Here is a 26,174-nt window from a genome sequence, read left to right on the forward strand (position 1 = left end):
GAAATTGAAATTTAGGTACTGAACAGAGGAGGGAGAGAATACTGGACAGTACAGACACTTCTGTTATGATTTGGGTCAGGTCCATTTCAAAAGCTTGAAGTTTGCCTGCTTTTTAATTCCCACCAGTGTTTTGTTTTTAAAAATTCCTGAAATGAAACATGCCCATTCGTCATAATCTTGACTGTACATCTTGATTGTATCTTCATGTGAACATTCTTCTTTTCTTTTTTTTCTATGAAATGTAATAATCGTGAGCTAGCAAGTATTTCTGCAGGGAAATAGCAATCAGAAACCAAAAAGCTCATCCAGTGAGTAGGGCATATTTTAAAGTATTCATTTACTAAGGTTAATGAAGCATGTTGTCATTTTCTTATGCAGTCAATTAAATACTGGGTGAGTTTGAAAGCAAAAGATAAGCACTGCAAAAATTACTTATCATCTTGTTCCTTATATTTTCTATTAAGGATCCACTGCCATGCAAGCCTGTGTCACAAAATGTACCTTCAGCTGAATATAATTTATACAACACTTGTAAAGGTAGAATATTGTAGAGTTTAGTTGCAAAAACTTATTGCTCAAACATGTATATCAAAATAGAGATCTAATGAAAACAATTTGCTCTTTTGCAGTTTTTTTGTCTTGGTTTCTTTATCATTTTTGGTTCACTTATGCCGTAAAATTAAAACCAATTTAGATTTCAGAAACAGATAAGCTGAGTAAATACAAAATGCACATCTTGAATTATAAATTCATGTAGCATGGAATAAAAGTTCTCCAACCAACCAATATAGAAGCAGTACTCCTCTCATGTAAAGCGCTTTGCTTTGTCTTTTAGCTGAAATCTGCTGTGCAAATAAATCTCCCTCGCCTTGCCCTCTCAAACTGATTAAGTGGTCGTGCCACACTTGGCAGTAGCAGCTGCCATCATCATTTGTGCTAACTAGCTATTACAGTTTTACACCACGGTGAATGAATTTAGGCCGACTCTCCTTTCCGTCACATTGAAGTTTCTTGTTTTGATTTTCTTGGCATAAACTGACTATTTCAAGTCATAATGTATAATCATGATCAGGTTTAAACCGGACTTGAAGAGACTGAAAGCGTATCTGGCTGCTGTGCTTTGGAGGATTTCACTTGTGCATAAGTTCACAACTTTAAAACTAGATATTCTCCCCCTAGATTTTCCGCCAGAAAGCAGAATTCAGGTTTCAGATCCTGAGGAAGCAATGGATTTTTTTCTATATTATTATGTAGGTCAAGCTGCTCAGTGGAGCGGTGGGTAGCACTGCTGCCTTGCAGCAAGAAGGTTGCAGGTTCAATTCTGGCCCTGGGGTCTTTCTGAATGGAGTTTGCATGTTCTCCCTGACCATGTGTGGGTTCTCTCCAGGTACTCCAGTTTCCTCCCACAGTCCAAAAACATGACTGTTAGGTAAAATGGCTTTTCTAAATTCTCCTTAGGTGTGAGTGTGTGCATGAATTGTTGTTTATCTCTGTGTTGCCCTGCAATGGACTGGTGACCTTTCCAGGGTGTACCCTGCCTCTTGCCCGTAGACAGCTGGAGATAGGCACCCCTTGTGACCGTGCTTGGGATAAGCATAACAGAAGATGGATGGATATGTAGGTCAATTAGTAAAAAGCTTTGAGTGTTGTCGGTGGTGCTTTTTGTCTGATACTACAATTTCTTGATGATGTGCAACATTTTATAGTAACAAAACAGCAAAACCAGCAGAACAAGGCTGCATGCCATGTAGTGAAAGTAAATGAATGCCAGTAATTCCACCATCCAGTGAACAGAGAATGATATTGTTTTAAATTCAAGCTTCCAATTCAAGTGTTAATTGGCTGAATATCATTATCCCTGACAACCAGCCATCAACTGCAACGTTCATCAACAGCACTCTCACTCACACACATACATACGTACAAGTGTTTTAGCACAATCGCAGCCATGCAAAGACATATGCTAAGAACAAATATCAAGCAGGCGAAATGTTTCACAGTTTTCCTTGTCCATAGTCCAACGCTAAAACTGTGACAATGTATTCAGCAAACAGTGTCCCTGAGCAAGAAAAAAAAGAATAAATTAAGAGCAGTGCTTTTGAATGTGTACTTCTTTTTTATATTAAATAAGTAGGGAAATTTCAGCCTACGAGTGAGAGTGTGGGTGTGAAAGACACAAAAAGGAGCGAAATGGAGGCAGAGAAAGAGGGAAAGCAAGGAGGAGACAAAAGAGCAGAATCAGGGAGGGAATATTTGGTATTTAAAGTAAGATGACACATGGGGCTGTTACCGCCACAAATCAGCGGGATCTCCTGAGATGGGTTTTGACTTTGCGCTACTACAGTCTCGTGTGAAACACAGTCACATTGAAAGCTTCAGCACACAGTCCCCCAGAACAAACCCTCATTTGGTTGGGAACACATGCGAAGGCTTTCTCCCGAGGTGAGAGGAAGGCAAACAGTGCTCAGCGTTGCATTTCAGGGCGATTGGGAAGATGGTTCTCTACAGCAAATGCACACTTGAGTGAAATATGTTTGAGCAAGAGAGAGAAAAACAGAGAAGTCTAATTTTAACTCCAGTATAATAATTGTATCATGGGAGATGTAGCGTGATTGTTCTTAAAGTATGAATGAGCAGGCAACTGTTGTGTGTGTGCTGATTTACAGATTTAAAATTCATAGAAAATACCAAACCATCTACTACATATTTGCTTATTTTTTGTGTATACATAAAACATGACGGGTCAGATCTTATTGTTTAAAAATCCCATCTGAATTCCATCTATTGAGGCGTTCCCGACTGGTTAGCCTGTAAAGAAAGCTTTGGTTTTATGGCATTTTCTCACTGTAAAGGCTTCCATTTTGTTAGCCTGTAGCATAATTGGAATACATGAAGAAAACACGTTTTTAAGCAACATATACAGTATTTTATCAATGCTTTGACAATACGTTCAACCAGATGTATGAACATGTTTGCAGAAAAAGAAACAAGATAGTAAACATAACATAACCACAGTAATTTCTATACCAGTCGTTTCCTGACCTGCAGCAGAAGAAACTTAAGTGCTGCTGTTTTTACCATAATTAATCATGGTAAATGATTAATTTGTGCAAAAATCTCATAAAACACAAAAAGAAAATGTATCTAAAGTATTTTTCACAGTCTGTGTTCATTTAATTAGTTGCTAAAGAGCACTTCTCCTTTTCCAAGTAAAAATATCCACCTTATATGTGTAGCTATGGGTTTAGTGCCTCTAAAAACTTGTACTGGCCCCTGTTATGACCCCTCAACTGAAAACATAATACCATATCAGATTTGTTTGATTATACATGTATGTGTTTGCACAGAAACTATAACTGATTGCTACTTTGGACAAAGGTATTTTTTTTTTATGACATGTTTACTGTAAAGGTGATTTGAAAATGTGGGCGTTGCACCTTTAGCTTTAGCCGTATGAAGACAGGATCAAAAACTTCATCTGTTAAGTAAGTCTCCAGAACTATGAGTTTTTTTTAGATCTCTTGATATAAATGATTTTTTTTTTCATTGAATTCTTTTTCTCTGGTTAAATTGGTCCGGAACCACCACTGGGTGTGGCACATCACAATGCTGATTAGAGACCATTATTATTTTAGGGGTTGCCTTAGCCAAAGGCAAATGTAACTTTGAGGGAGTGTGCAACAGGCGTGCTGATTGTAGAAATGCACAGCAAAGCTTTCGCCCATGAATTGAATGTTCATATTTCTACCATAAGCCAAGGTGTTTTAGGTGAGACTCTGGCAATATGGTCAACCTCTCCATTGCAAACCATGTGTAACCATCCATCCATTTTGCTTCTCCCTAGGCGTATATGACAGCGAATTCCTGCTATGCCAATATCTAGTAACTTTGCACAGCCAGTGCATCCAAGCTTAATCTGTTTCACAAATGCCAAGGCATCTATCTATCTATCTATCTATCTATCTATCTATCTATCTATCTATCTATCTATCTATCTATCTATCTATCTATCTATCTATCTAATAATATTAATTTAGATGTTGAATATGGCCCCAAAATTAACGAGACTTCATCCTGTTTATTAAAGATTCAGACAGAAATCATCTACAGAAATTAAGCTGTAACCCCAAACACATTCTAGTCCATATTTAACCTTATAGAGGTGTGCTGCTTCGCCACAGTATCTTTTTTCTTTTTTTTTTACTGGTTTAGTTAATTCCACCTGTTAACCCCTCTTTGTTTCCTGTCGGCTCTTCTAAGCGTGAATTTGTGTTAAACATAATCAACAATTATTTGACTCACTGCCTTAACCCAATTGTTGTAATAAAATTATCTTGTGAATTTATCTATGAGGCTGTGACATCACAGTCAGTGAAACACGCAAAGCTGCCTGGATGTATAATCATATGATTTCCCTTCTTTTGGCTGCAGTTGCTACATTTACATTCATGAGGTGCTTTGCATGGACCAGATGTTTACTGGTCCATGCAAGACGTTTACTGTTCAATAGGTACATTTTATTGTTCCATAGACAATTATGAAATAATAGGATACGAAATAACTATATGAGCAATTCTCAAAAGGGAACTGAATATTTGATGAAATATCAACCAAATCTCACCATGCTTTTCTGTCTCTCGTCTAATACATCCTAACAACATGGTGCTCCTACCATGGGACCCCTCTCTGGTTGGCTGGCTGTGTGGCCCCCTTAGTTGCTGAGCATCCCGGGGCTTTGTGCTTTGTGTGGTGGGAGGTTGGGGTGGGGGATGGTGTGAGATGGGGTTAATGGGCGACCTGTCTTCCTTGTGTCATCCTCATATCTTGGGCGGGTGAGTCTGTGGGCTCCCACACCCTCTATTAAACATTCTTACGGAGAAACCTTGTGACCATAAACACACTCATTCAGTTTCAGGTGTTTGCCAGACACACTCTCAGTTGGTTTGCAGTTTTCACTAAACACTGCTGGTAGNTGTCTGCGTAGGCCGCCATTTTAAACTTCAACTACAACTCTGCTGGTCACGCGCTGCAGATGACTTCATTTCTGTTTCTATAGGAACCGAGGAACAAGTAATATCGTCAGGTAACATTTACACTAATTACCCAAAGGTGTAAGTATGTGGAAAAACTGCTTTCCTTTTAACTTTATGGAGCCGTGAATTTTTTTATTTTTATTTTAAGGGATAAGCTGTGTGTCTTGGAAGAGATAGCTAGTTTGCTTAGCATCAACCAATAAAAAGTTGAAAACCTTGAACTCTTGAAAAAGAGTTTTGCCATCATATTTGAAGCGGTTAAATTCATGAATATTTGACATCTTAATAGGTTTATCCTCGTGTTAAACGCAGCTTGTTTTTGTTAGCTAACCGAAGTTTATTTAAGCTAGCAGGACACATGCCTTAGGTCCAGTTAATCATAAACACAAGCTAGCAAGGTGCCATACTGGAAAGGCTACAGTTAACAAAAATTTTATTTCCTGTGGTTTTTTATGAACATCTCTCCCGTTTTGTTTAAGTTAACTGTCACAGGATTGGTAATTTTAGGATACAATTTTAATTTAAATGAGCTAGTTTCATTCAGTTGAGCTAGGATAAAACTAGTTCAAACTCTTTGAACTAGTTTGGGAAATTGTTTTTTTCAGGCTTTATGGGAAAATACATTTTAAAAACATGTTTTCCTCTTTTTTATCTACATTGTGCTTTCCTATCTTGCCTGTGTTGGTGAAGATTCTCAGTCATCCAGCTCATTGTCCTTCAAAAAAACAGTAAAAAAAAATCATATCTTATGCTGCTTCCATGTGTGCTGTTATTTTTTTCTGATCTATGTTTATGTCTGTTCCTTATATGCTGTTTACCAAAAATCTTAAATTCAAGTCACTGGCACCTATTAAAACCCTTTGATTGGTCTATTTGAATCCTTATTTTCAGAGATACTGAATTTAAGGTTTTCTTAAACTAGAAGGTATTTTATTCACAATTACAAGAAGTAAAATATTTTTTTTATCTCTGTGAATTATTCTTTGAAGAATATTGAATTTTTAAACAATATTAAAATTTTTATGCACTTGTGCTATGTGGGCTGTCACTGAAGTGCTTCTAAATGTGCTTGTACCTGTTTTTGTAGGTGTAGACACATGTCAACATTTTGAATGGGTTCAAAGGTCAAAACAGATTATTTTAGTTAGGGCAGCTAAACTTTACGTTTTAAATTGCTCAGAATTATTAAACTTCTGTGATGAATAGTCATACATTTTACTTTAAAACACATCTGATGTTCTAACAGAACATTGAAAAAATATTTGGCCCCAAACCTGGCTAATTTCCGGCTAATATATTTTATGAAATAAGTCATTTTTAAATATATATAATAATATTTGAATAATAATAAGATAACTTTATTGATCTTACACTGGAGAAATTTCTGCTTATATTCTAATTTATGATTAAATAAAACCAGCAAGTATCACTGTTTAATTTATGAAATAACAGTAAAATTGTACAAGTTAATTTTGATAAATTATGTTAAAAGCGTTTGGTGAAATAAATGCTGTTTGAAAGGTTCAATAGACAGTAATTTGTAAGTAAATTACTAAAACCAGCAAGTATCAGGCTGTTTGGTTTTTTTTGTTGTTGTTTTTTTGTGGACAAGGATTTTTGAAAATCCAGCTTCCTATAGCAGATAAATTGTTATTAACCCTTCCTTGTAGACATTCACAACTGCATCATTGAAACTAGGTTGACCCTCACAGAAACCAACACAATAAGTAAAAATAAAATGCAAAATAATGATCTTTTTATGAAGATATTTCAAAACGGACAATAATAGTTTTCTCTACAATAATAATTTCAAAATGTAAATAAATGAAGTTTTTCAGCACTGATGATAGATGATAAGTCTTTAAATTTCTCCACTTTTGTGTGTGTTTGATTTCAGGCTTTTAAAAGTGCAACCTGAACAGTTATTCCTTGTTCTGCAGGTTCAGGGAGCCATGACCTTCAGGTCTCTGAAAACTGACCTTAACCCAGATTTGCATCATCATCCGGAAGTCGACCTGTCAGGGAAGGCAGCGTATTATGAGAGCATGATTGGACTGAGGTAAACAATTAAGAATATGTTGTTTTCAGCATTTCCTCTGGTAAAGATTTTTACTGTGGGTAAGGAAAGGATTCAGACCCCTTTACATTTTTCTTACGTTTAATTGCGGCCATTTGCTAAAATCAATAAAGTTAATTTTATTTCTCATTAATATACATTCAGTACCTCATCTTGACAGAAAATAACCCACGAAATGTAGACATTTTTGCAAATTTATTAATAAAGAAAAACATTTCAGCTAGTACAGCCATGACTCTTCTTTGGAATGATGTAGAAAGTTTTCCCACCTGGATTTGGGGATCCATTGCCATTCTTCCTTGCAGATCCTCTGCAGTTCTGTCAGGTTGGATAGTAAGCATTGGTGGACAGTTATTTTCAGGTCTCTCCAGAAATGCTCAATTGGGTTTAGGTCAGGGTTCTGGCTAGGCCAGTCAAGAATAGTCACAGAGTTGTTCCCAAGCCACTCCTTTGTTATTTTAGCTGTGATTAGTCTGGGAGTCCTTCATGTGTTTTTTGGAAAACTCTGTGCGGGTTTTCATATGTCTTACAGTGAGGAGAGGCTAAAGCCCCGACTGGTGATAGTTGACTTTGTGGAACTTACTTCCATCTCCGTACTGCATCTCTGGAGCTCAGTCACAGTGATCTTTGGGTTCTTCTTTACCTCTATCACCAAGGCTCTTCTCCCACGATTGCTCAGTTTCTCTGAATGGCCAGGTCTAGGAAGAGTTCTGGTTGTCTCGACCTTCTTCCATTTAAGTAGTGGTGTTATGAGTTGAGATGAGGCTAGTGGAGTCTATTTGGTTAAAACAATTTTGGTTAGATGAAACTATAATTATCAAAATCTGCGCAACCTACTGGTTCCAGTTGTAACATGAGTATGAACTAGTATTGCTTTCTAGGGTGCATTTATCATTGCTAGTGGCGTCAGCTGTAAGACTTGGGCTGTGTTCGGATGTATGCGTCTTCCAAGGAGCCAGTCTACCTAGACTGGATCCTTCAAAGTCCTTGAAAATAAAGAGACAGGAAGAGTTTTGGCTGTGAATTCAAACAGGTCTATCCTTCCAGGGCTTTCTCTGCCATAAGCTTTGTCGCTTAGCAACCGTGCCAGTTGACCCAGAAAGCAGGAAAAGAATGAATACTGAACTTTTCAAAACTTTTTCTTTAGAGTGAGATTCCAGAGTGGAATAAAGGTGAAAACCACTGGGTGCAGGAACAAATAAAAGCAAATGTAATGATATAAACCTTAGTCAGTTAAATTAACATGCTGCTGTCATTCTGCACATCTCTGATGTTGATGCTATTTTCAAATATCCATTACTGTAAAAATGTCCATAGCTTTGTAATGGTTATTTATTGCCCAGGTGCACAGTTTTATATTGTTAAAACACTTTACAGTACATGATTTTATTGTTTATCTTTTAACTCTTCACTATTGTGATTCTTAAACATTTTTCTAAAGTCCGCATTTGTGTAACCATTTTTTTCATTATTCCTTTTGCTGCCTTAAATACCAGAATTTCCCCATTGTGGGACAATAAAGGGATTTGCTATTCTGTTCTATAAAACGGGTAGAAAGATAAGTAAATCTAAGCAGTAAAAAATATATATGCAAAATGTCTTATATTCAACAAAGAAAAAACACTTAGTTAAGCAAATTGGGAAAAATAGCAATTAAAAAATAAAAATCCTATCACATTTATAGTCTGCAGATATATTAGAATCTGTCCTTAAATTACAGCCAAACCCATTTACACAGTAACAGATAAAAACCTTTAGATAAATCAAACATTACCCGCCACATATCTGACTCAATAACCAGTAAAACAACAATTTTAATTTATTTTAGACCGAACTATTCACATACTTGTATTATATTAAACTGAACGTCCAATATTCATCACTGTTTGGCGCCAAGTACCATTTCCTCTGATCAAGGAGCAGCCGGCTTGCTTAGTCTTGCAATGAATCCAGGGATACCAAAGGATAGAGAGGATACATTGGACCAGATCGGACAAAAAGAAGGACACATTTGTAGGCCACATAATGAGTAGTCTTGTAATCCGACCAGACCTCAGTGGCACACTTTTCATGTAATCGTAATCGAGTATCCTCAGATGAAGAGTTTGAATCTGGCCCTCCGTGGACACATCCCATAAATTCGAATGGAATTTATTAATATCCTGAGGTTGTTGGTTTGAGACCCACTTTAGACTTTTGAAAGTTGCTATAATACTTAACAAGCCAATGTGACTAATTTGTATTGGTTTGCCCTTTTACAAATATAGATTGGGTAAAAACACTGCCAAATTAGAATGATTGGTTTAGCCAAAAGATTAGTCAAACGCATAACTTCCATAAATTGTCTGTTTTTACTGTTTTTACTATTTCCTATGTCTCTTCTTTTTTTTTTTCATTGGGGAAGAAACCTAACCAAAGTGCATTTCCATTCTCTACTGCAGCTGATTGAAGGAGCATTGAAGAAACAATCTGTGTTTGTGGATTATTTAGTTCTTGTGTGATATTGTGGAAGATTTATTCTTGTTTTTCTCTTTCATTAGAGAAAATATTAAACATTTGTTTTCACTTCTTGTTGGGCTTTAGAGATGGTGCACTTGCTGCTGCAGACTCTGACCACACACAGGAAGCTTTACTCTGTGGAGTTGGTGACGGATCAAAGAGGACATCATCCATCCCTATTGGAAAAGACGTATTTGATTCTGATGAGGAGGTAAAATCATTCATAAACCCCCCCCCCCCTTTAACTTTGCTCAAATGTTCGAAATTTGCTGATCTGGTCATCACCAGGCCACCATCTTGAATTCCCCTTCTAGTTTTGCTTAATCTCGAGCGAAGCTCACATCTCGTGAATCTCGAGAGTTGCATCCTCTTGATCATATTTCACTGTGAGGCAGCGCTGTTATTGGTGGAATAACCAATTTCCCTATGGACAAATTAATTTGCAGGAAGAAGCATGCTGCCCTGTTTGCAAACAGGTACGCTTGAAACTTTGAAAAGTTTATGAAAACTTATCAAATGCTTGATGACTATAGGATTAATTTGTAGAGGTTTTTTTTGGTCTTTGGGACAATACTGTCTGTGGAATGAGAGAAAAACAACAGCTTTAACAATCGAGTTTCACCTTTAGCAGTAAGTTTAAGTAATGCTAATGATATTAGTCTCTTCTGAATATCATATAGAGCACGGAATAGCGGACCGCGGTCCGGATCCGGACCCACCTGTTGGCTAATCCGGATTCAATCTGATTTAAAACATCTATAAATTACCGCATTTTGTCCGACGACAGTGTCTAACTTCACTTGCGCCTCTTCTCCTGGTAATAATTGTAAAGCCATCCAGAGCGAACGGGACCAAGATGCATGTGATACAAATTAGCCAGTGAGCTGTCCGTCTGGTTCACTGCGGCGAGTCACTTTTAGACACAGCAGTCAAACCTGTGGCAAGCTGGGCGATGGGAAAGAAGGAGAAGATGATGAGGAAAAAGAGAGCAGAGAAAGTGTGGACTGCTGGAAAAACCGCAGTGAACTGGTGAAAGAAAAGTAAAATGATGTGCTCAAAGATGACCCTGCATATTTTGAGTATGTTTGGCTCAACCTACAGCTGTGAAGCAGGATTCTCCACCATGAACATAATAAAAAATAAATATCAATCCAGGATCATGAATGAGCATCTTGAGATGTGCTTGAGAATGGCTTTGTCTCCATTCAACCACAGGTTTAAAAGCCTTCCAGGGCAGCCTAAATCCCACTGCTCTCATTAAAGCTACAAAAAAAACAACAACCGGTCAGTTCGGATGTTTTATAAAATATGTGAATTAGGAAATTGTCTATATACCAAACTGAACGATTGTTGTTGTCTACTTAAAAAAACACTTTAGATTTTAAAATGGAAAAATTTTCTTACCCCTCATCTAGAGGCTTGAAATGTATCCTAATTCACCTTCATTTTCAGCTTTTAAATTTTACAATACATATGCTTTTTCTTACACATGTGCTTCAAGAATAATCTATACTAGAGAGAGAGGTTCAATACAGGTTGATGCACATAATTATGAAATTTGGTTATGAAATTTTATATGGACTTTTGTTACAGGATAAAGACTTTGATGAAGCAGCTGTCCATCCACCCCGTGGTTTGTCACACAGTGGAAAAGTATCCTCAGATGAAGAGTTTGAAGTGGACCAAATGAAGAGCATCAAAGATACAGATGAAAGGATGGAGACTGAAGGTGCAGTGCTGTCTGTGTAGAAGCGAACTAACCAACCAGAGGTGTCGGTCTGACCTGTTGAGGGTTATTCAGCAGAAAGATGCTGCTTCTCTGGAGTTCTGCTGCCCTTGGTCTCTTTGTCGTAAAGAGCAGTGAATAAACCCTTTCCTTTCAGCTGCAGCACTGCCACCAAACCTTAAATCTGACCCCACTTGATGATTTTTTGGTTTCATACAGTAGTTTGTCCTTTTTTATCATAATTTTTCATAAGTGTCTTTATATTTTTCAGTATTTTTCTATTTAAATTGTACTAGCTGCTGCACATTTTTACCTGCACAATCAAACAGTGGAACAATTTTCATGTCTTATAATTTTAATCAATATTTCTTTCAGTTTGGGGAATTGAGTGGGATAAGAATCAAATTGCAGCTTTAAGCAGCAACAAGTTTGACGTCCTCCTGAAGATGTGGCCACAGTTTCATGAGTGTAAAAGCCACCTGGCAACATTTGTCTTGATAAGAGGTGAGCTTCCTGTAAACCATGCTTTCGAACTGTAAAGGTTTAAAAAATTACATTTTTTTTTTCAATCATTTTTTTTGCCACTTTTCAGGCTTCAAACAGAAAGAATTAAAATTATATTTCTTTGTGGAGAATTAACGACAAGTGGGACACAATCATGAAGTTGAAAGAAATTTATTGGACATTTAAAACATTTTTAACATTTAACTGGAAAAACTGTGTGTGCAAAATGATTCATTTCCTTTAAGTTCATACTTTGTAGCACCACATTGTGCTGCGATTAGAGTTGCAAGTCGCTTGGACTGTCTCTATCAATTTTATACATCGAGAAACTGAAATTATTGCCCATTTTACTTACAAAACAGCTCGAGTTCAATGAGGTTAGATGGAGAGCATTTGTTAAGAGCAATTTTCAGCTGCCCCAGATTCTCCATTAGCCATTCTAACATCTGGATATGTTTGTTAATCATTCTATTGTAGATTATGCTTTATGTTCTGGATCACTGTCTGGTTTGAAGATAAACTCCGTCCCAGTCTCAGGTCTTTTGCAGACTCGACCGGGTTTTCTCCCAGAATGGTCCAGTTTTTGGCTCCATCCGTCTTCCCATCAATAATAATCATATTCCCTATCCCTGCTGCAGAAAAGCAGGCCCTAATCATTATGCTGCCACCACCATGTTTGACACTAAGGATGGTGTTTTCAAGGTGATAAGCTGACTACAGCTTCCACTAATGACTAATTTTCTAATGACTGATCTTGCCACAAATTTTTTGATGAATTCTATTCAGTTTATTTGTATAGCGCCAATTCACAACAGATTTAATCTCAAGGCACTTTAAAATTCAACCAGATCATACAGTCAAATTAGTCGACTAATCTAAACAACTAAAACTCCCCAATGTCGGGGGTTGTCAGTAGGGGTGGGTATTGCCAAAGAAGTCACGATTCGATTCGAATCACGATTCACAGGCCACGATGCGATTCTATCACGATGCATCACGATACTTGAATTATTGCGATGCATTGCAATATTTTATCCTCCATGTTTTGTTTTTGAATGACTCGGCACAGTATCCCGCGGCCGGAAATGCTTGTGACACAAGGCAGCGTGCGTCAACACATTTGCAGCAACATCTACTGGACTGGAAGTTGTATTACACTTGTTTTTGGCTGATGTTCGGCAACCATTCATGCAATTTTATTTATTCATTTTTTGAAATTAATAATCGATTCTTGGTATCAAGAATCGATGCAGTAGATCACAAAAATTAGAATCACGATGCATCATCATGACGATTATTTTGCACACCCCTAGTTGTCAGAGCAGCGGAGAGATGTTGACACCCAGTAAAAAAATAAAATTTACATTCGTACTGTGTCTGTGTGTGAGGGTGCTCATATGATAACCCCTCTCTCTGTCTGTTGCTGTCTCGGAAGCACAAAAATTACTACAACTGCGCGTGCATTGCATTATTCAGTGTTCATTCTGCATATGAAAAATTAATAAATATGAAAGTAGTTGAACTATAAGGGTTAAAAAGTACATGGAAGAAAGGATTATTTTTAAGGAACAGAGAGCAACTGATTGCACTGATTTTTGTGCAGTATTTTTTGATGCAAAGCCTTTCAGAATCTATAACAGGGTTATTATTATTTTTCTGTGAATGAGGTTTTAATAGGAATAGGTGGAGTGCAACTTTTCTACTTCTGTTATTTGCTGTTGTGTCTCAAAAAAAAAAAAGCATAATGATATTACAGCTTTCAATGATTTACTTCAAATTTGAAACATTGTCTAGCCTGTAAGGTGTATAAAAAAAACAATCGAATCGTATCGTGGTATATTCTTGAGTATGGAAAATAATTGAATCGTTGGGTCAGGAAATCGATACTGAATCGAATCGCCAGATCTTTGTTGGTTTGCAGTGATCATCTGATACTCCTTCCATTTCAATATTATCTCTTGCACAGTGCTGCCTGTGCAAGAGATAACAATTTTTTATCTTTATATTTGAAGCCTTAAATGTGGCAAAATGTAAAGAAGTTCAAGGGGGGCGAATACTTTTGCAAGGCACTGAACCTTTCATAATGATGTTGTTTCCCCGCAGAGGTCTTGGATGCAGCAGGACATCCATTTAATGACTATAAGGTTGTTGCGATGGGAGCAGGCGGATCATGCTGCAGTGGTTTGCTCTGCTACAGTGGGACGATGGTCCACGACTGCCACGCCATCATCATCGCCAGGAGGGCTTTGCTGAGGTGTTTGATGCCCCCTTAGTGAATAAAGAAATTGACCTTATGTAGATGCTTGGGCTGCTCATCGTTAAGTGTTGAATTTATAGTCCTTAAGCTGTAAACTGCCTTCTCCTAATGTACCAGATATTAACACACAGTTGGGAAAAGTATTCAATCTGTTTCAATTCAGAATTTTATATACTGTGAGATTTATCCGAGATTTAATAATACTTCTAATAATTTATCTCTTCAATTCATTTGTTCATTTATCCTACTTTACTTTTCTACCCATCATCTTCGTAGTTTTCTATTTCTTGCATCTTTATCATCCAGTCAGCCAGTTTTCTGTCATCCTGAAACTTAAAATGTATTCCTGTAATATTCAGAGGGAAGCTCAGACTGGCTGATCTTGATGCTTTTAAGTGCTTGTGGTTCATTGAAGACACTGTTGTGGAAATATATTTCTTTCTGGCTTCTGTTCAGGTTTCTCTACAAACAGATTTTGCTGTTCTTTGAAGCTGATCCAAAGGCCAAGGAGAGTTGTATTTTTGAGAGTAGTGCCGACAGTCACCAGCTAAAGCTCAAACCCAAAATCAGCCTCCATCTCTACACCAATCAGTTCCCTGAGGGAGCCGCTAGGAACTTCTACTTCAAGTAAAGTTGGCTGTTCATCAGTCGTCTTTTATTTTTATCACACATGTAGAATTTTGAAATATTAAATCTTAATAACCGGCTCTTTTTAGGATACATTCAGCAGTCCTATTATTCAGTAAGTTACTTCTTCTTTTGAACTGTGTCTAAAAGACTATAAAATGATGTAATTTCCTTTTCAGGTGCTCAGTGAAAAACTGTTTCGATAACTTGAAGCTGGAGTATCACGCAGCAGGGCTCCTTGTGCCTGCAGCTTACCTCAACCCAAGCTTGGCAGGTGCCAAAGTGTGCTGTCTGTCTGGCAGCGACAAGATGTGTTGCTGGACCATCACTGGAGTTCAGGGGGCATTATTGAGCCTCTTGATTCAGCCACTTTACATCACCACCGTGGTTCTAGGTAAAATCATCTACAAATTTTGCAATATGTAAAGTTAGGTTTGTCTGTTTGTGAATACTGAAGGCTTTAAGGACTGTCCACATCCTGTTGCCTTCACACCTCCCACTGTAATTGTATAGGGTTGTATGCTATAGAGGAAATAAGTCCTAAATATTTTGTATTTATTTGATTATTTAATTTTTAAATCAAGAAATCTTTTAAAAAATAACTGAAGAAGTTATTTTATAATAATATTATAAAAAATGTTTTCCTGAAACACACACATCTAATACAATGTTTTTCTATAACAATCTTCTTAAATTTCTTTTCTTTAGGAAGTCAGAAAGTCTTTAACCAAGAAATGTCTGACATCACCAATAAGAGACTGGGCGATGGATGGGAAGGAGTTCTTCCACCGTCCTACAAGAAACAAGACATCATCTTTATCTCTGGCGACTATGTGGGCCCTGCTGAGACATCCCAAATACACAACACTGTCAGCATCAACTGGTGTCTTGGAGATAAAGACATTGAAGTTCTGGACAGCAGCAAAGGCATCATCATTGAAGGGTGAGTTAGTCTTTTTTATTGTCTCTATTAGATGACATACTGTACACTACCGTTCAAAAGTTTGGGGTCACATTGAAATGTCCTTATTTTTGAAGGAAAAGCACTGTACTTTTCAATGAAGATAACTTTAAACTAGTCTTAACTTTAAAGGAATACACTCTATACATTGCTAATGTGGTAAATGACTATTCTAGCTGCAAATGTCTGGTTTTTGGTGCAATATCTACATAGGTGTATAGAGGCCCATTTCCAGCTACTATCACTCCAGTGTTCTAGTTTAGCTCGTTACAGAAGCCACTAAACTGACCTTCCTTTGAGCAGATTGAGTTTCTGGAGCATCACATCTGTGGGGTCAATTAAACACTCAAAATGGCCAGAAAAAGAGAACTTTCATCTGAAATTCAACAGTCTATTCTTGTTCTTAGAAATGAAGGCTATTCCATGCAAGAAATTGCTAAGAAATTGAAGATTTCCTACAACTGTGTGTACTACTCCCTTCAGAGGACGGCACAAACAGGCTCTAACCAGAGTAGAAACAGAAGTGGGAGGCCACGTTGCACAACTGAGCAAGAACATTAGAGTTACATTAGAGTCTCTAGTTCGAGAAACAGACGCCTCACAGGTCCCCAACTGGCATCTTCATTAAATAGTGCCCACAAAACACCAGTGTCAACATCTACAGTGAAGAGGCGGCTGCGGGATTCTGGGCTTCAGGGCAGAGTGGCAAAGAAAAATCCATATCTGAGACTGGCCAATAAAAGAAAAAGATTAAGATGGGCAAAAGAACACAGACATTGGACAGAGGAAGACTGGAAAAATTCTGAATAAGGAAGGTTATCACTCCATTTTGCAACGCCATGCCATACCCAGTGGACAGCGCTTGATTGGAGCCAATTTCATCCTACAACAGGACAATGACCCTAAACACACCTCCAAATTGTGCAAGAACTATTTAGAGCAGAAGCAGGCAGCTGGTATTCTATCTGTAATGGAGTGGCCAGCGCAGTCACCAGATCGGAACCCCATTGAGCTGTTGTGGGAGCAGCTTGACCGTATGGTACGCAAGAAGTGCCCATCCAACCAATCCAACTTGTGGGAGCTGCTTCTGGAAGCGTGGGGTGCAATTTCTCCAGATTACCTCAACAAATTAACAGCTAGAATGCCAAAGGCCTGCAATGCTGTAATTGCTGCAAATGGAGGATTCTTTGACGAAAGCAAAATTTGATGTAAAAAAAAAAAAATCTTATTTCAAATACAAATCATAATTTCTAACCTTGTCAATGTCTTGACTCTATTTTCTATTCATTTCACAACGTATGGTGGTGAATTTTCAGGAAAATACAAAATTGTTTGGGTCACCCCAAACTTTTGAACAGTAGTGTAAATGTGAAGAAAATCATTTCCTTTACTGTAGCATTCCTCACTTTCATTCTTTATATAAATGTGGTCTAACTTATGCACATTTTGGGGGGCAATAACTTGAATGTAACATTTAGTGAAGATGCACAACAATGCAAGTTAATATTTTGAACTTGAAGTATCTGAATTAATATGACTGTAATTCAGTGTCGGCTTGTGTATGAACACAAACCTACAATTAAACATTAAGTATTCTATGAACAGACACCAATTAGACCCGTTTGGTTTAGGCTGTCACTGCTGCTAATGTTCTCTGCAGCTTTAGAAATTGCTGTGACAATAATTTAAGCATGACTTGTCACCTTTAATACACCTTTGAATAAAAGACAATGTGAAAGCACAAAACATGAAACTTAAGAGGTTTGTTTAATCTACAAGAAATCTATTAAAATATCTGTATGTGTTGTGCAACATTGCACATGCTGTTAATGCAAAGTCATAGCACATGAATGATTAAACACCACACTAATCATAGAAATATAAGAAAGATGTTACTGATCTGTGCAACAGAACATCTGAGCTGTGAAGGGCTCGAGTATCGGTGAGTTCTGGCAGATAAAGAACCCTGCAAAGACAATCTATAAATAAGTAAAAACAAATGTCTTAGGTTAAGTGTATTAATGTCTTAATTTCAGCAGGTAAGTAAGATAATTTGCCAATGGAATAAGTATTTTTACTCTTAAAATAAGGTAAATATCTAATATGCACTTGAAATAAGACAATGCAAGGATTTTTCTCTCATTTTAAATGTAAATTGTCTTTTTCCATTGGCAAAGTGTCTCACGACCTCAATTCTAAAAAAATTACTTAAACTTATTTAGATGAAAATTTTTTGTAGTGTAAAGATTCAGTTTTGCTTAGCACACATACATAAAAAAAAAACATCCAAAGAAAAAACAAAAGTCAAAATAAAGATTATTTTCAAACAATCTTGCAATCATTTTTTTTTTCACACTAACCACAATCATGTGGATGTTTCACTCCATGGTTTTAGTTTTTTCATGACCCTGAAAGCTTTACTGTCCTGTATCCATTGCTGCAGGACTTTACTGTAACCTTTGCATGATAAAGTTATTTCTTTCTTATCATGCATGGTAGGGATGGAACGGTTTATGAAAACCGTCCGAGCCATTCAGTTCGACTGTCTCGGTTCGATTTGCGTGTGTTTCGTTCGGTTCATGCGCTGCTCCTTTTTCTCATAGGAAAAGCGTGTACACTCCAGAGCAGAAGGTGGCGGTACTGCGACCAAAGCCAACCACCAGTAGTAAAGAAGAAGCGAAGCAGCGTAGCAGAAAAAAATCTGTTGTTGTGGAGAATTGTGTGGGTATGGCGAGTGGGGAAGAACAGGCGTTGGAAGACGCGCCAGCAGCACTTTATAGGTCTGCTGTATGGGAGCACTTTGCATTTAGAGTGACCTACGATGCCAGAATCTCACCTACTTTTAACCTAAGACTGTCACAATGATGTATCAAATGTCAGACTGCTTTTTTCTTTCAGTTTTAACCTGACTATACAAGACATAATACATTTTCCTAACAATCAACATATACCGAACCGAACCGAAAACTGTCACCACGAAACCGTGCACCGAACCGTGGATTTTGTGAACCTTTCCACCCCTAATGCATGGATCTGTGTGCTAGCTAAAACTCTCTCTTCCCTTCTGTGTGGCTTAACTATTAAAAATCCCTCAGAATCAATATCTTAGTTTCCAGACAACTACTTAGAAAAACTTTTTGTAAACTTAAACTTTTGATTGTAAGGGCATATAAAGTGTATTTTAACAATAATAATAGGGCCGATGTCACAAGTGAATTTCTCCTTTGTGAGATTAATAAAGAATCAATCAGATTAATTGTGATTAATTGATTATTGAAATAATCGCTAACTAATTTCGTATCCAGTTAATTGTTAACCTAAGCTTTGAGATTTTATAACATGCCTTTAGTTGACAGAGTGACCCACTTGGAGCAGTAATTATATAAAAATTGTAAAAATATATATAAACATATATATAAACATTTTAATCTGTTTATATCCACTATCCAGAACTTCTGAAGTGGAAAAGTTTTAGTTTCCCCTGGTTTAATTTCTATAAAAGTGTTCTTTGAGAAACCTTTTGCCGTCCGATTATTAATCGATTAATCGAAAAAATAATCGACAGATTGATTTGCAAAAAAATCGTTAGTTGCCGCCCTACAGTAAAGTTCTATTATATTAAGTAAAGCATTAAAATAAAAGGCCAATAAAACAGAGATATAGCTAAGATTATCACTAGAGAAGAATATTAATTTGGCCTTGGTTAAGCATATGGCATCTATAGATGGTTTCACAAGTATTATTTTTTTATTCCTGTTTTTCACGCTTACTATTACTATTTTAACTCGTTACATTAAGAAAAGCACCGTCCCATAAAGGTTGAGTTCCAGTAATCTATATAGTGAGGTTGCTGGCTGAAGGCTGCGCTTGTTTAACTGGTCTGTAGCTCCTGCCATCCTTTAAGCTTAATGTCCACCAGCTAGATGGAAGACAACCATGTCCTCTATTTCTGCACATCATTCTGCTACCTGTCCAGCTTCTCTCCATTAGGTTGTACAGTTCACCTTTAAATGACACCATTGGGAAGTGAAAGGACACCCATAAAATTTGATACTGCTGCAGCCTTTTTTTTAAAGTACCAATCAATTGACCAGTAATGGAACTCAGTCTGTTAGCTTTTTAAACTTGAATCAAATGTATTTTCTTCACTGTATTAAACTGATTACACTGATTTTTTTTTTCTCAAAATGTATCAGAAGTGATCACTCCCAGCACCTTTTTTATTGCATTTTTATTCTCTGCATACCTTCTGCAATATATTTGTCTTTCAGTTTTGAACTTGGATAAAGCTTAGGTACATTTATGGGGATTTCATTTTGTTTTGGAATCAGATGCTATCTCAATGAACCGGCCCATAATTTTTCTGAAGTAATTTGTTTACAATTATTTACTGACAGCTAAGTTTGCTTAAATAAGGGTTGTGTGCCATTTGGACTGAGAGCTGCAGCATCTGCATTGATCTCCGAATCCCATTTAAGTGTATTGCATGCAATGGGCAACAACATAATTGCTTTGCACTGAAACAACTGAAAAACCCACCTTAGCGTGAAAATAGACCCAGCTTAGTGAAGCTTGTACCACACTCATAATATTAAATGTGGATTCTCTGTTAGCCGGTCGAGAAGGCATATCTATCCATCTGCTCCTGACTGAGTCGGTCCATGTGGAAACATGGTACCCTTCACTGCTTTCTGAGTTAAAATGTTTTAACCTTGCTCTGTCCCTTGTTTCGTTTTGCTAATCTTTTTTGACTATAACTGATTGAAATCTGTTGTTGGTTTGAGCACAAAATGCGCACCATCAGAAATAATGGCCTTACAGCTTTGCATGATGTTTTGTTTTTTTCTACTGTCTATATATTCAAAAATGCCTCGTTTGCCTAAACAGAGTGCAGCACTGTTGTTTTATGTCTAGCTCCACAGAGCTCACTGCATGTTTAAATGAAAATATCTTTGTGACTCTGGGACATTCTTTACGAAAACTACAAAATTAATCAATTTACACATCCCATAATGTCACAGAAAAGATCTGTCATTGATGACAAGCTTCCACTTTACTCGTAATAAAAAGAGGAGAACCTCTTTGTGGCTGAGCATCAAAATACATTAGACTAGATCAGAGCAGACTTTAAAGACTGCTCTCAGCTGTTCTACTCTGACTCTAACTTTAAGCTGTGCCACCAGCTGTTTCTTTACGAGCAAAATGCTTCCTACGTTGCCTGCATACAAAACACATTAAACATACATACTCACAATATTTATTCTCATTCATCAAGCACCAAAATCTGAGACATTTCCTGTACAGCTTCTGCTGAGTACATCTAATTCACACAGGAAGTTTTGTAATGTTATCATGGAAGCTCAGGATCCATAGTTGATGTTTAAGTATAGTCAGGATCTGATATCCGAACATAAGGACTCGTATATTCTTGGATAAACATGGAGGGCAACTCTAGAGACACCTATCATCAGGCTTAGCCATTTTACTTTGGGAAACCCTGCATAGTTTTTTTTACCCATTAACATATAACATTTAGCAGCATTTAGTAGCAGTAACTGCAATCATGGTTTTCTGATAAGTCGTTATTTAGCCTTTTTTGCCTAAATGTCTTTCAGAACAGTTTATTTCAGCTATAGTGGAAGGTTTTCAAGCATTGTTTTTTTTTTTAAGGTCATTCCTCAGCTTCTCAGTAGGATTCAGGTCAGGACTTTGACTTGGCGAACCAAAATTTATAATGTGGATTTTCTTTAGGCATCCAGAGTTACAGTAGCAGCCATTCAAAATGGCCCTTCCCAATCAAACACCAGCCAAATGACAGCCCACTTCCCTCCAACTCCCAGCAGAATTCCATCCAACTTCCAACAACTGGAGTGACCCCCTCCTTCTCCTGGGCGTGCATATTTATTTAACTCTGACTCCATCCTTTCACTGAATTACAGGGTCTGACCTAGAGATGACGCTTCTCTCAGGATCTTAATGTCCATAAATCATGACACAAAGAATATTTTAGTACAAAGATTGATGTTTTAAAAGGAATTGTGGAGGACCAGAAAAGAACCCATCAAGGAAAGTGGGGAAATATGAATGGCATACTGTAGATTTTCTCTGTGTTTGCTCAGATTCAAGGTAACACTGTATTTTCTGAAATGCAGTGTTACCTTTACGGCAGATGTGAAGGGACTGGCACCCTCTTAGTCCACAGAATATTTTCCCTGAAGTCTTGAGGATCATCAAATCTGTTCTGCAAATATGGAGACCAACCTCAATGTTGTTTTCCGCCAGCAATGGTTTTCTTCTTTGAACTTAGCCATTTTTGTCCAGTCTCTTCCCTACAGTGGATCCACCATCCCTGACCATTTTTGGATGAGTCGACTTGTGGCGTTGGTATAATTTTGGTCAGCTGGATGCTCATGGGAATGTTTTCCGCTGTTTAGTGTTTAATCAATTTGAGGATAATGGCTCTGACTATGATTCACTGGACTCCCAAAGCTCTAGGCTTTGTAACTCTTTCCAGACTGGTTGATCTCAGTTACTTTACTTTCGTTTGGTTCCGATTTTCTTTTGATCTTTGTTTGATGCATAGCTTTTGGTGTACTTCCCTTTGTCAGATGGATTTTATTTAATTGATTTCTTAATCGAGAACAGGTATGACAATAAACAGGCCTTGGTGTGGGGAGAGAATTAAACTCACATGTGATGAACTGTAGTTATGTTTTTAAAAAAAAAAATTCACAAAGAAACAAGTAGGCTTACTTTTATTTTCTACACTCTTAATCAAATCCAAACCATAATTTAATTTATATGTTAGGGAATTTTCTGTTAACTTGTCTCCTTTCTATTTGTTTCAGAATTCGAATGCTTTTTGCGTCATTGAACGTAGCACACCTACATTTGCTTCAAAACATTAAATACAGGGAGGATAGGTGCCTCAGGCTGTTCTGAAACACTTTATATTCTCACAATATCAAACATGCAAAAAAGAAGCCAGGAATATGGCAAACATTTCTCCCACCAATTTAAAAATTAATTGGTAAATGCGTATGTTTAAATCAAACATTTTGTTACAAATTGAGTCATCAGTCTGTTTATCTAAAAACTTTCTATAAATACTGTAGATGTTTGTTAAACATGAAAGTTTTCCATCTGGTCTGTTTAATAACCTTCTAGGTTTTCACTGCATTTTTTGCAACAACTGACCGTAGTTAGTGCTGCCTTTCACCTGGAGAAACACTACATGTGGCTTTATCTGTAAAAGATTTAAAAACCAGGATGTGCAGAAGTAGTGGCATTTTTTTCACTCTCTAAGACGTAATCTGTTTTTAGAACTGTGTCCCAAATGTGACACTGTATTCAATGCTGTAAGGACTGCAAACTTAAGGCAACACAAAGCTACCATTTTTTCTCTGGGTTATCTGTGCTCACAGCTTTCACTTCAAGCTTCTTAAACATGTAGTGAATTGTTCTGTTTCAGTACCTGACAGGGAATATTAATATATTTATGGTGTAATTTGTTTCCTAGTTCTCCTTTTGTGAGCGGGCCAAGCTTCTCCAGCAGACTTTGCAAGAGAGCCCTCTACAGTTACTTCCAGAAAGTTGCACTGCTGGTTGGCCACAGCTACCTGACAGAGCTTCCCACCTACCACAGTGTCAAGGTTTGTAATCTGAGCTGTCAATCCAGCTGTTAAATGCCAGTTAGGCCACACAAATTAATGGGAAATTAATGAAGGTCAGAGGAAAGTCCCTGTAAAGATAGCAGGGATAGCATGTGGGTGTGTGTGTTTATACATACAGTCCATGAATGTATGTAGGTCTATATATAGATTCATACAGACTACTGATCAACATTTGGGGGTCTCAAGAAAACTTGCACTTTATTAATCAATTTTTTACCTTTGCAGTTTACCTGTTTGTTGAGTTAAGTTAAGGAAATGTGTTCCTTAAGCATATTCCACGTGTTTGATGAGCACTCATTACTTACCATACAGTATAGCTGGTCCCACTAGATCTGGTGACATTAAACACCAGCTTAATAACAGAAGACGGCGTCTTCTCCCCGCAGTTCTTGGATAGTTTGAAGCTATGCTTTGGCTCACAGTCAGCCGTGGTGTTGCAAAATAAAGTCATAGCTTTTCATATGCGATATTCCATTTATCCTGGACAATTCTCCCACTTCCCCAGTATCCCCACACCCTCTGCTTTCCTTTACTGTGTTCAACAGTAGGCCTGTGTTGAAGTAGTCCTCTAATATTTTTCTTCTTTTGTTTTTTTGCTCGTCTCACAAAAATCTCTGTCCAGTGTTTGTGTTCTTTTCCGTTCTGATTGTTTCCTTTAGTTGGCTAATCTCAGATATGGCTTTTTCTTTGCTCCTCTACCAAGAAGCATCCTGAAGTCAGTGTTGATGATCAGCCTGGTATCCTTTAATAAAAATTAGGACCATTGAGGCGTCTGTTTCTCTTACTTAAAATACTTTGATCTACTTATTCTACTTGGGTTGTAAAAAGATCTTCAATGTTTTTGGCAAAGCCCTCATTTCCCAGAACAAGAATACACTTGAGTATTTTTCTGAATATTCTTTTCTGGAAATTTTGAGACAATGCTCCTCATACTATACTTGCCAAATGAAGACCAATTTTATGGCTTCCATAATCAGGTGAACTGTTTTAGCTGTACTAAGAGAACACATTTTAAAGGATCATTTAACCTTTTAGTTGCTTGTTGCTAAAAAAAGGGGTTAAAAATTTCATATAGATAGGTATACATTTTACAGCAGTAATTAATATTCTCTCACTGTATTGGTCTTCATTTTATTGAGAAATAATAACATATACAGGTGACCTCCATCTATATATCAACTCTACATGTGTCTGAGTATTTCATGATGCTTCTTTGCTGGTTTTTGCATCACCACTTATTTTTTTTATGGGCCTTTTTCCACAGGTGGAGGCTACCGTGTACCAAACAGTCAAAGATCTGGTCAAGCAACGCTTCCTGAGCAACAAAGCAGGGCCCTGGAATTCAAAAAATCTTGTGGATTGTTTCAGTTCTTAAAATTATCCACTTCAGACGTTATGTTTAGATTTTTTAAGTTCCTCTAGAGAGTGGAGTTGTTCTCTTAATTATTTCCTGTTGGTGTTTATCTGAAAAGCAGTTCTGTTTTTTTTTTTTTTTTCATTATTGTATGGCGCTGGAGTTTTCTTTTTTTTGAGTAGGTGTTTGAAGAAAACAAAAATAAATAAAAACAACAGTTGTAACAGAAATCAGTTTGGGTGATTTGTTGTAGAAAGAGCTTGTGTTGGAGGTTGTAGAGTTAAAATAGGGAGTATTTCTCTGCCATGTCGAGGGGAATGAAACCTTTAGCATTTAGACCTGCAGGGAGTGCTTACACTAACAGCACAGCACATTGTCTCAGGATAATAGAGGTGTTCAATCATGGAAACAGGAAGGAGCTGTAAACGCTGACTCCTTTTCAGTTTCATGAAATATCTAATATACTGAACAGAGTTTTCTTTAGAAGGTTGTTATTGTAAAATCATTTCAATACTAAAATTAGAAAAATAAGAGTATCATTAAAAAGATTCATTACCCAGACCAAAATATTTCAATGTATTACATAAGAACAGAGTATTTTTTTAACAGATATTGTGACCGCATGAAAAATATTTCTAATTAACAGTTCATGCACTCAGGGCTTCTGCATTAATACAGCGTGGCTCTGATGAGGTGTTGAAGCCCTGATTGCTTGTGGCTGTTATGTCTGAAGGTCCTTTCGAGAAGACATATGCTCTGTGGTTTCTGTCTGATAAGTTTGCTGCCAATCAAGCACAGCAATATCATGGTTATCAAAGGAAGTAGTGGTATTTTTGACTAATTGGAGGCAAAGTTCTGGAAATTAAAGTGTGACCCCATACAGAGTTCAGAGGTTATTCATGTTGCTAAGACGCCTTCAATGAAACCATTTCCTTCCACTCAACTTTCCACTAAAATATTTTATTACAGGATTTTGTGACCAGCCAACTATTGTTTTTTGTTTTTTTTTACAGACTGTCAACTATCATTGTGTGCTATAACATACTAACAACATAAAACCAATTTTGATTGTTTCTGCATTATCAAAATGCTCTGAGAAACTACTTATAATCAGATAACCCCCCCAAAATATGCCCTCTGCTTAATCTCATGTTCCTGGAAGTGTCCATTTAATTTCAAAATGTACTTGCTGTACTGTTTCTTATATTGAAGTGTATTAAACAAGAAGAGATAGATTTGTATTACATAAAAAAGCTAAGCCTAAAATGGGAGAAACAAAGAAAGCATAAATGAGCATTTTTCTGATTTTATGGCATTTTAATTGGATTTATCACTGATTACTGATTTGCTTGTACACATCACAAAATACTAGCAACATATAGATAAATATATAGGCAGCGATAGCAGCTAGAAACGGCTTAAAGCTGTGAAATCATGAAAGTGAGCAGGCAAAGGGGGCTTCA

At 37.1% G+C, this 26,174-nt stretch overlaps 1 protein-coding gene across 1 annotated transcript; it reads left to right on the forward strand.

Moving 5' to 3' along the window:
• Positions 1-2,421: 2,421 nt before the first annotated feature.
• LOC107084177 (adenosine deaminase domain-containing protein 2-like) lies at positions 2,422-24,779 on the forward strand. The gene is made up of 11 exons (XM_015373887.1): positions 2,422-2,442; positions 6,974-7,092; positions 9,694-9,820; positions 11,203-11,338; positions 11,711-11,839; positions 13,943-14,093; positions 14,553-14,723; positions 14,903-15,117; positions 15,432-15,666; positions 23,204-23,336; positions 24,622-24,779. The coding sequence occupies exons 1-11, from the start codon at positions 2,422-2,424 to the stop codon at positions 24,730-24,732; spliced, it is 1,548 nt and encodes a 515-aa protein (XP_015229373.1). The 3' UTR covers positions 24,733-24,779.
• The last annotated feature ends 1,395 nt before the right edge of the window (positions 24,780-26,174 follow it).

The sequence above is a fragment of the Cyprinodon variegatus genome, unplaced genomic scaffold (assembly GCF_000732505.1).
Source record: "Cyprinodon variegatus isolate N-32 unplaced genomic scaffold, C_variegatus-1.0 Scaffold94, whole genome shotgun sequence".
NCBI classification, from domain to species: domain Eukaryota; kingdom Metazoa; phylum Chordata; class Actinopteri; order Cyprinodontiformes; family Cyprinodontidae; genus Cyprinodon; species Cyprinodon variegatus.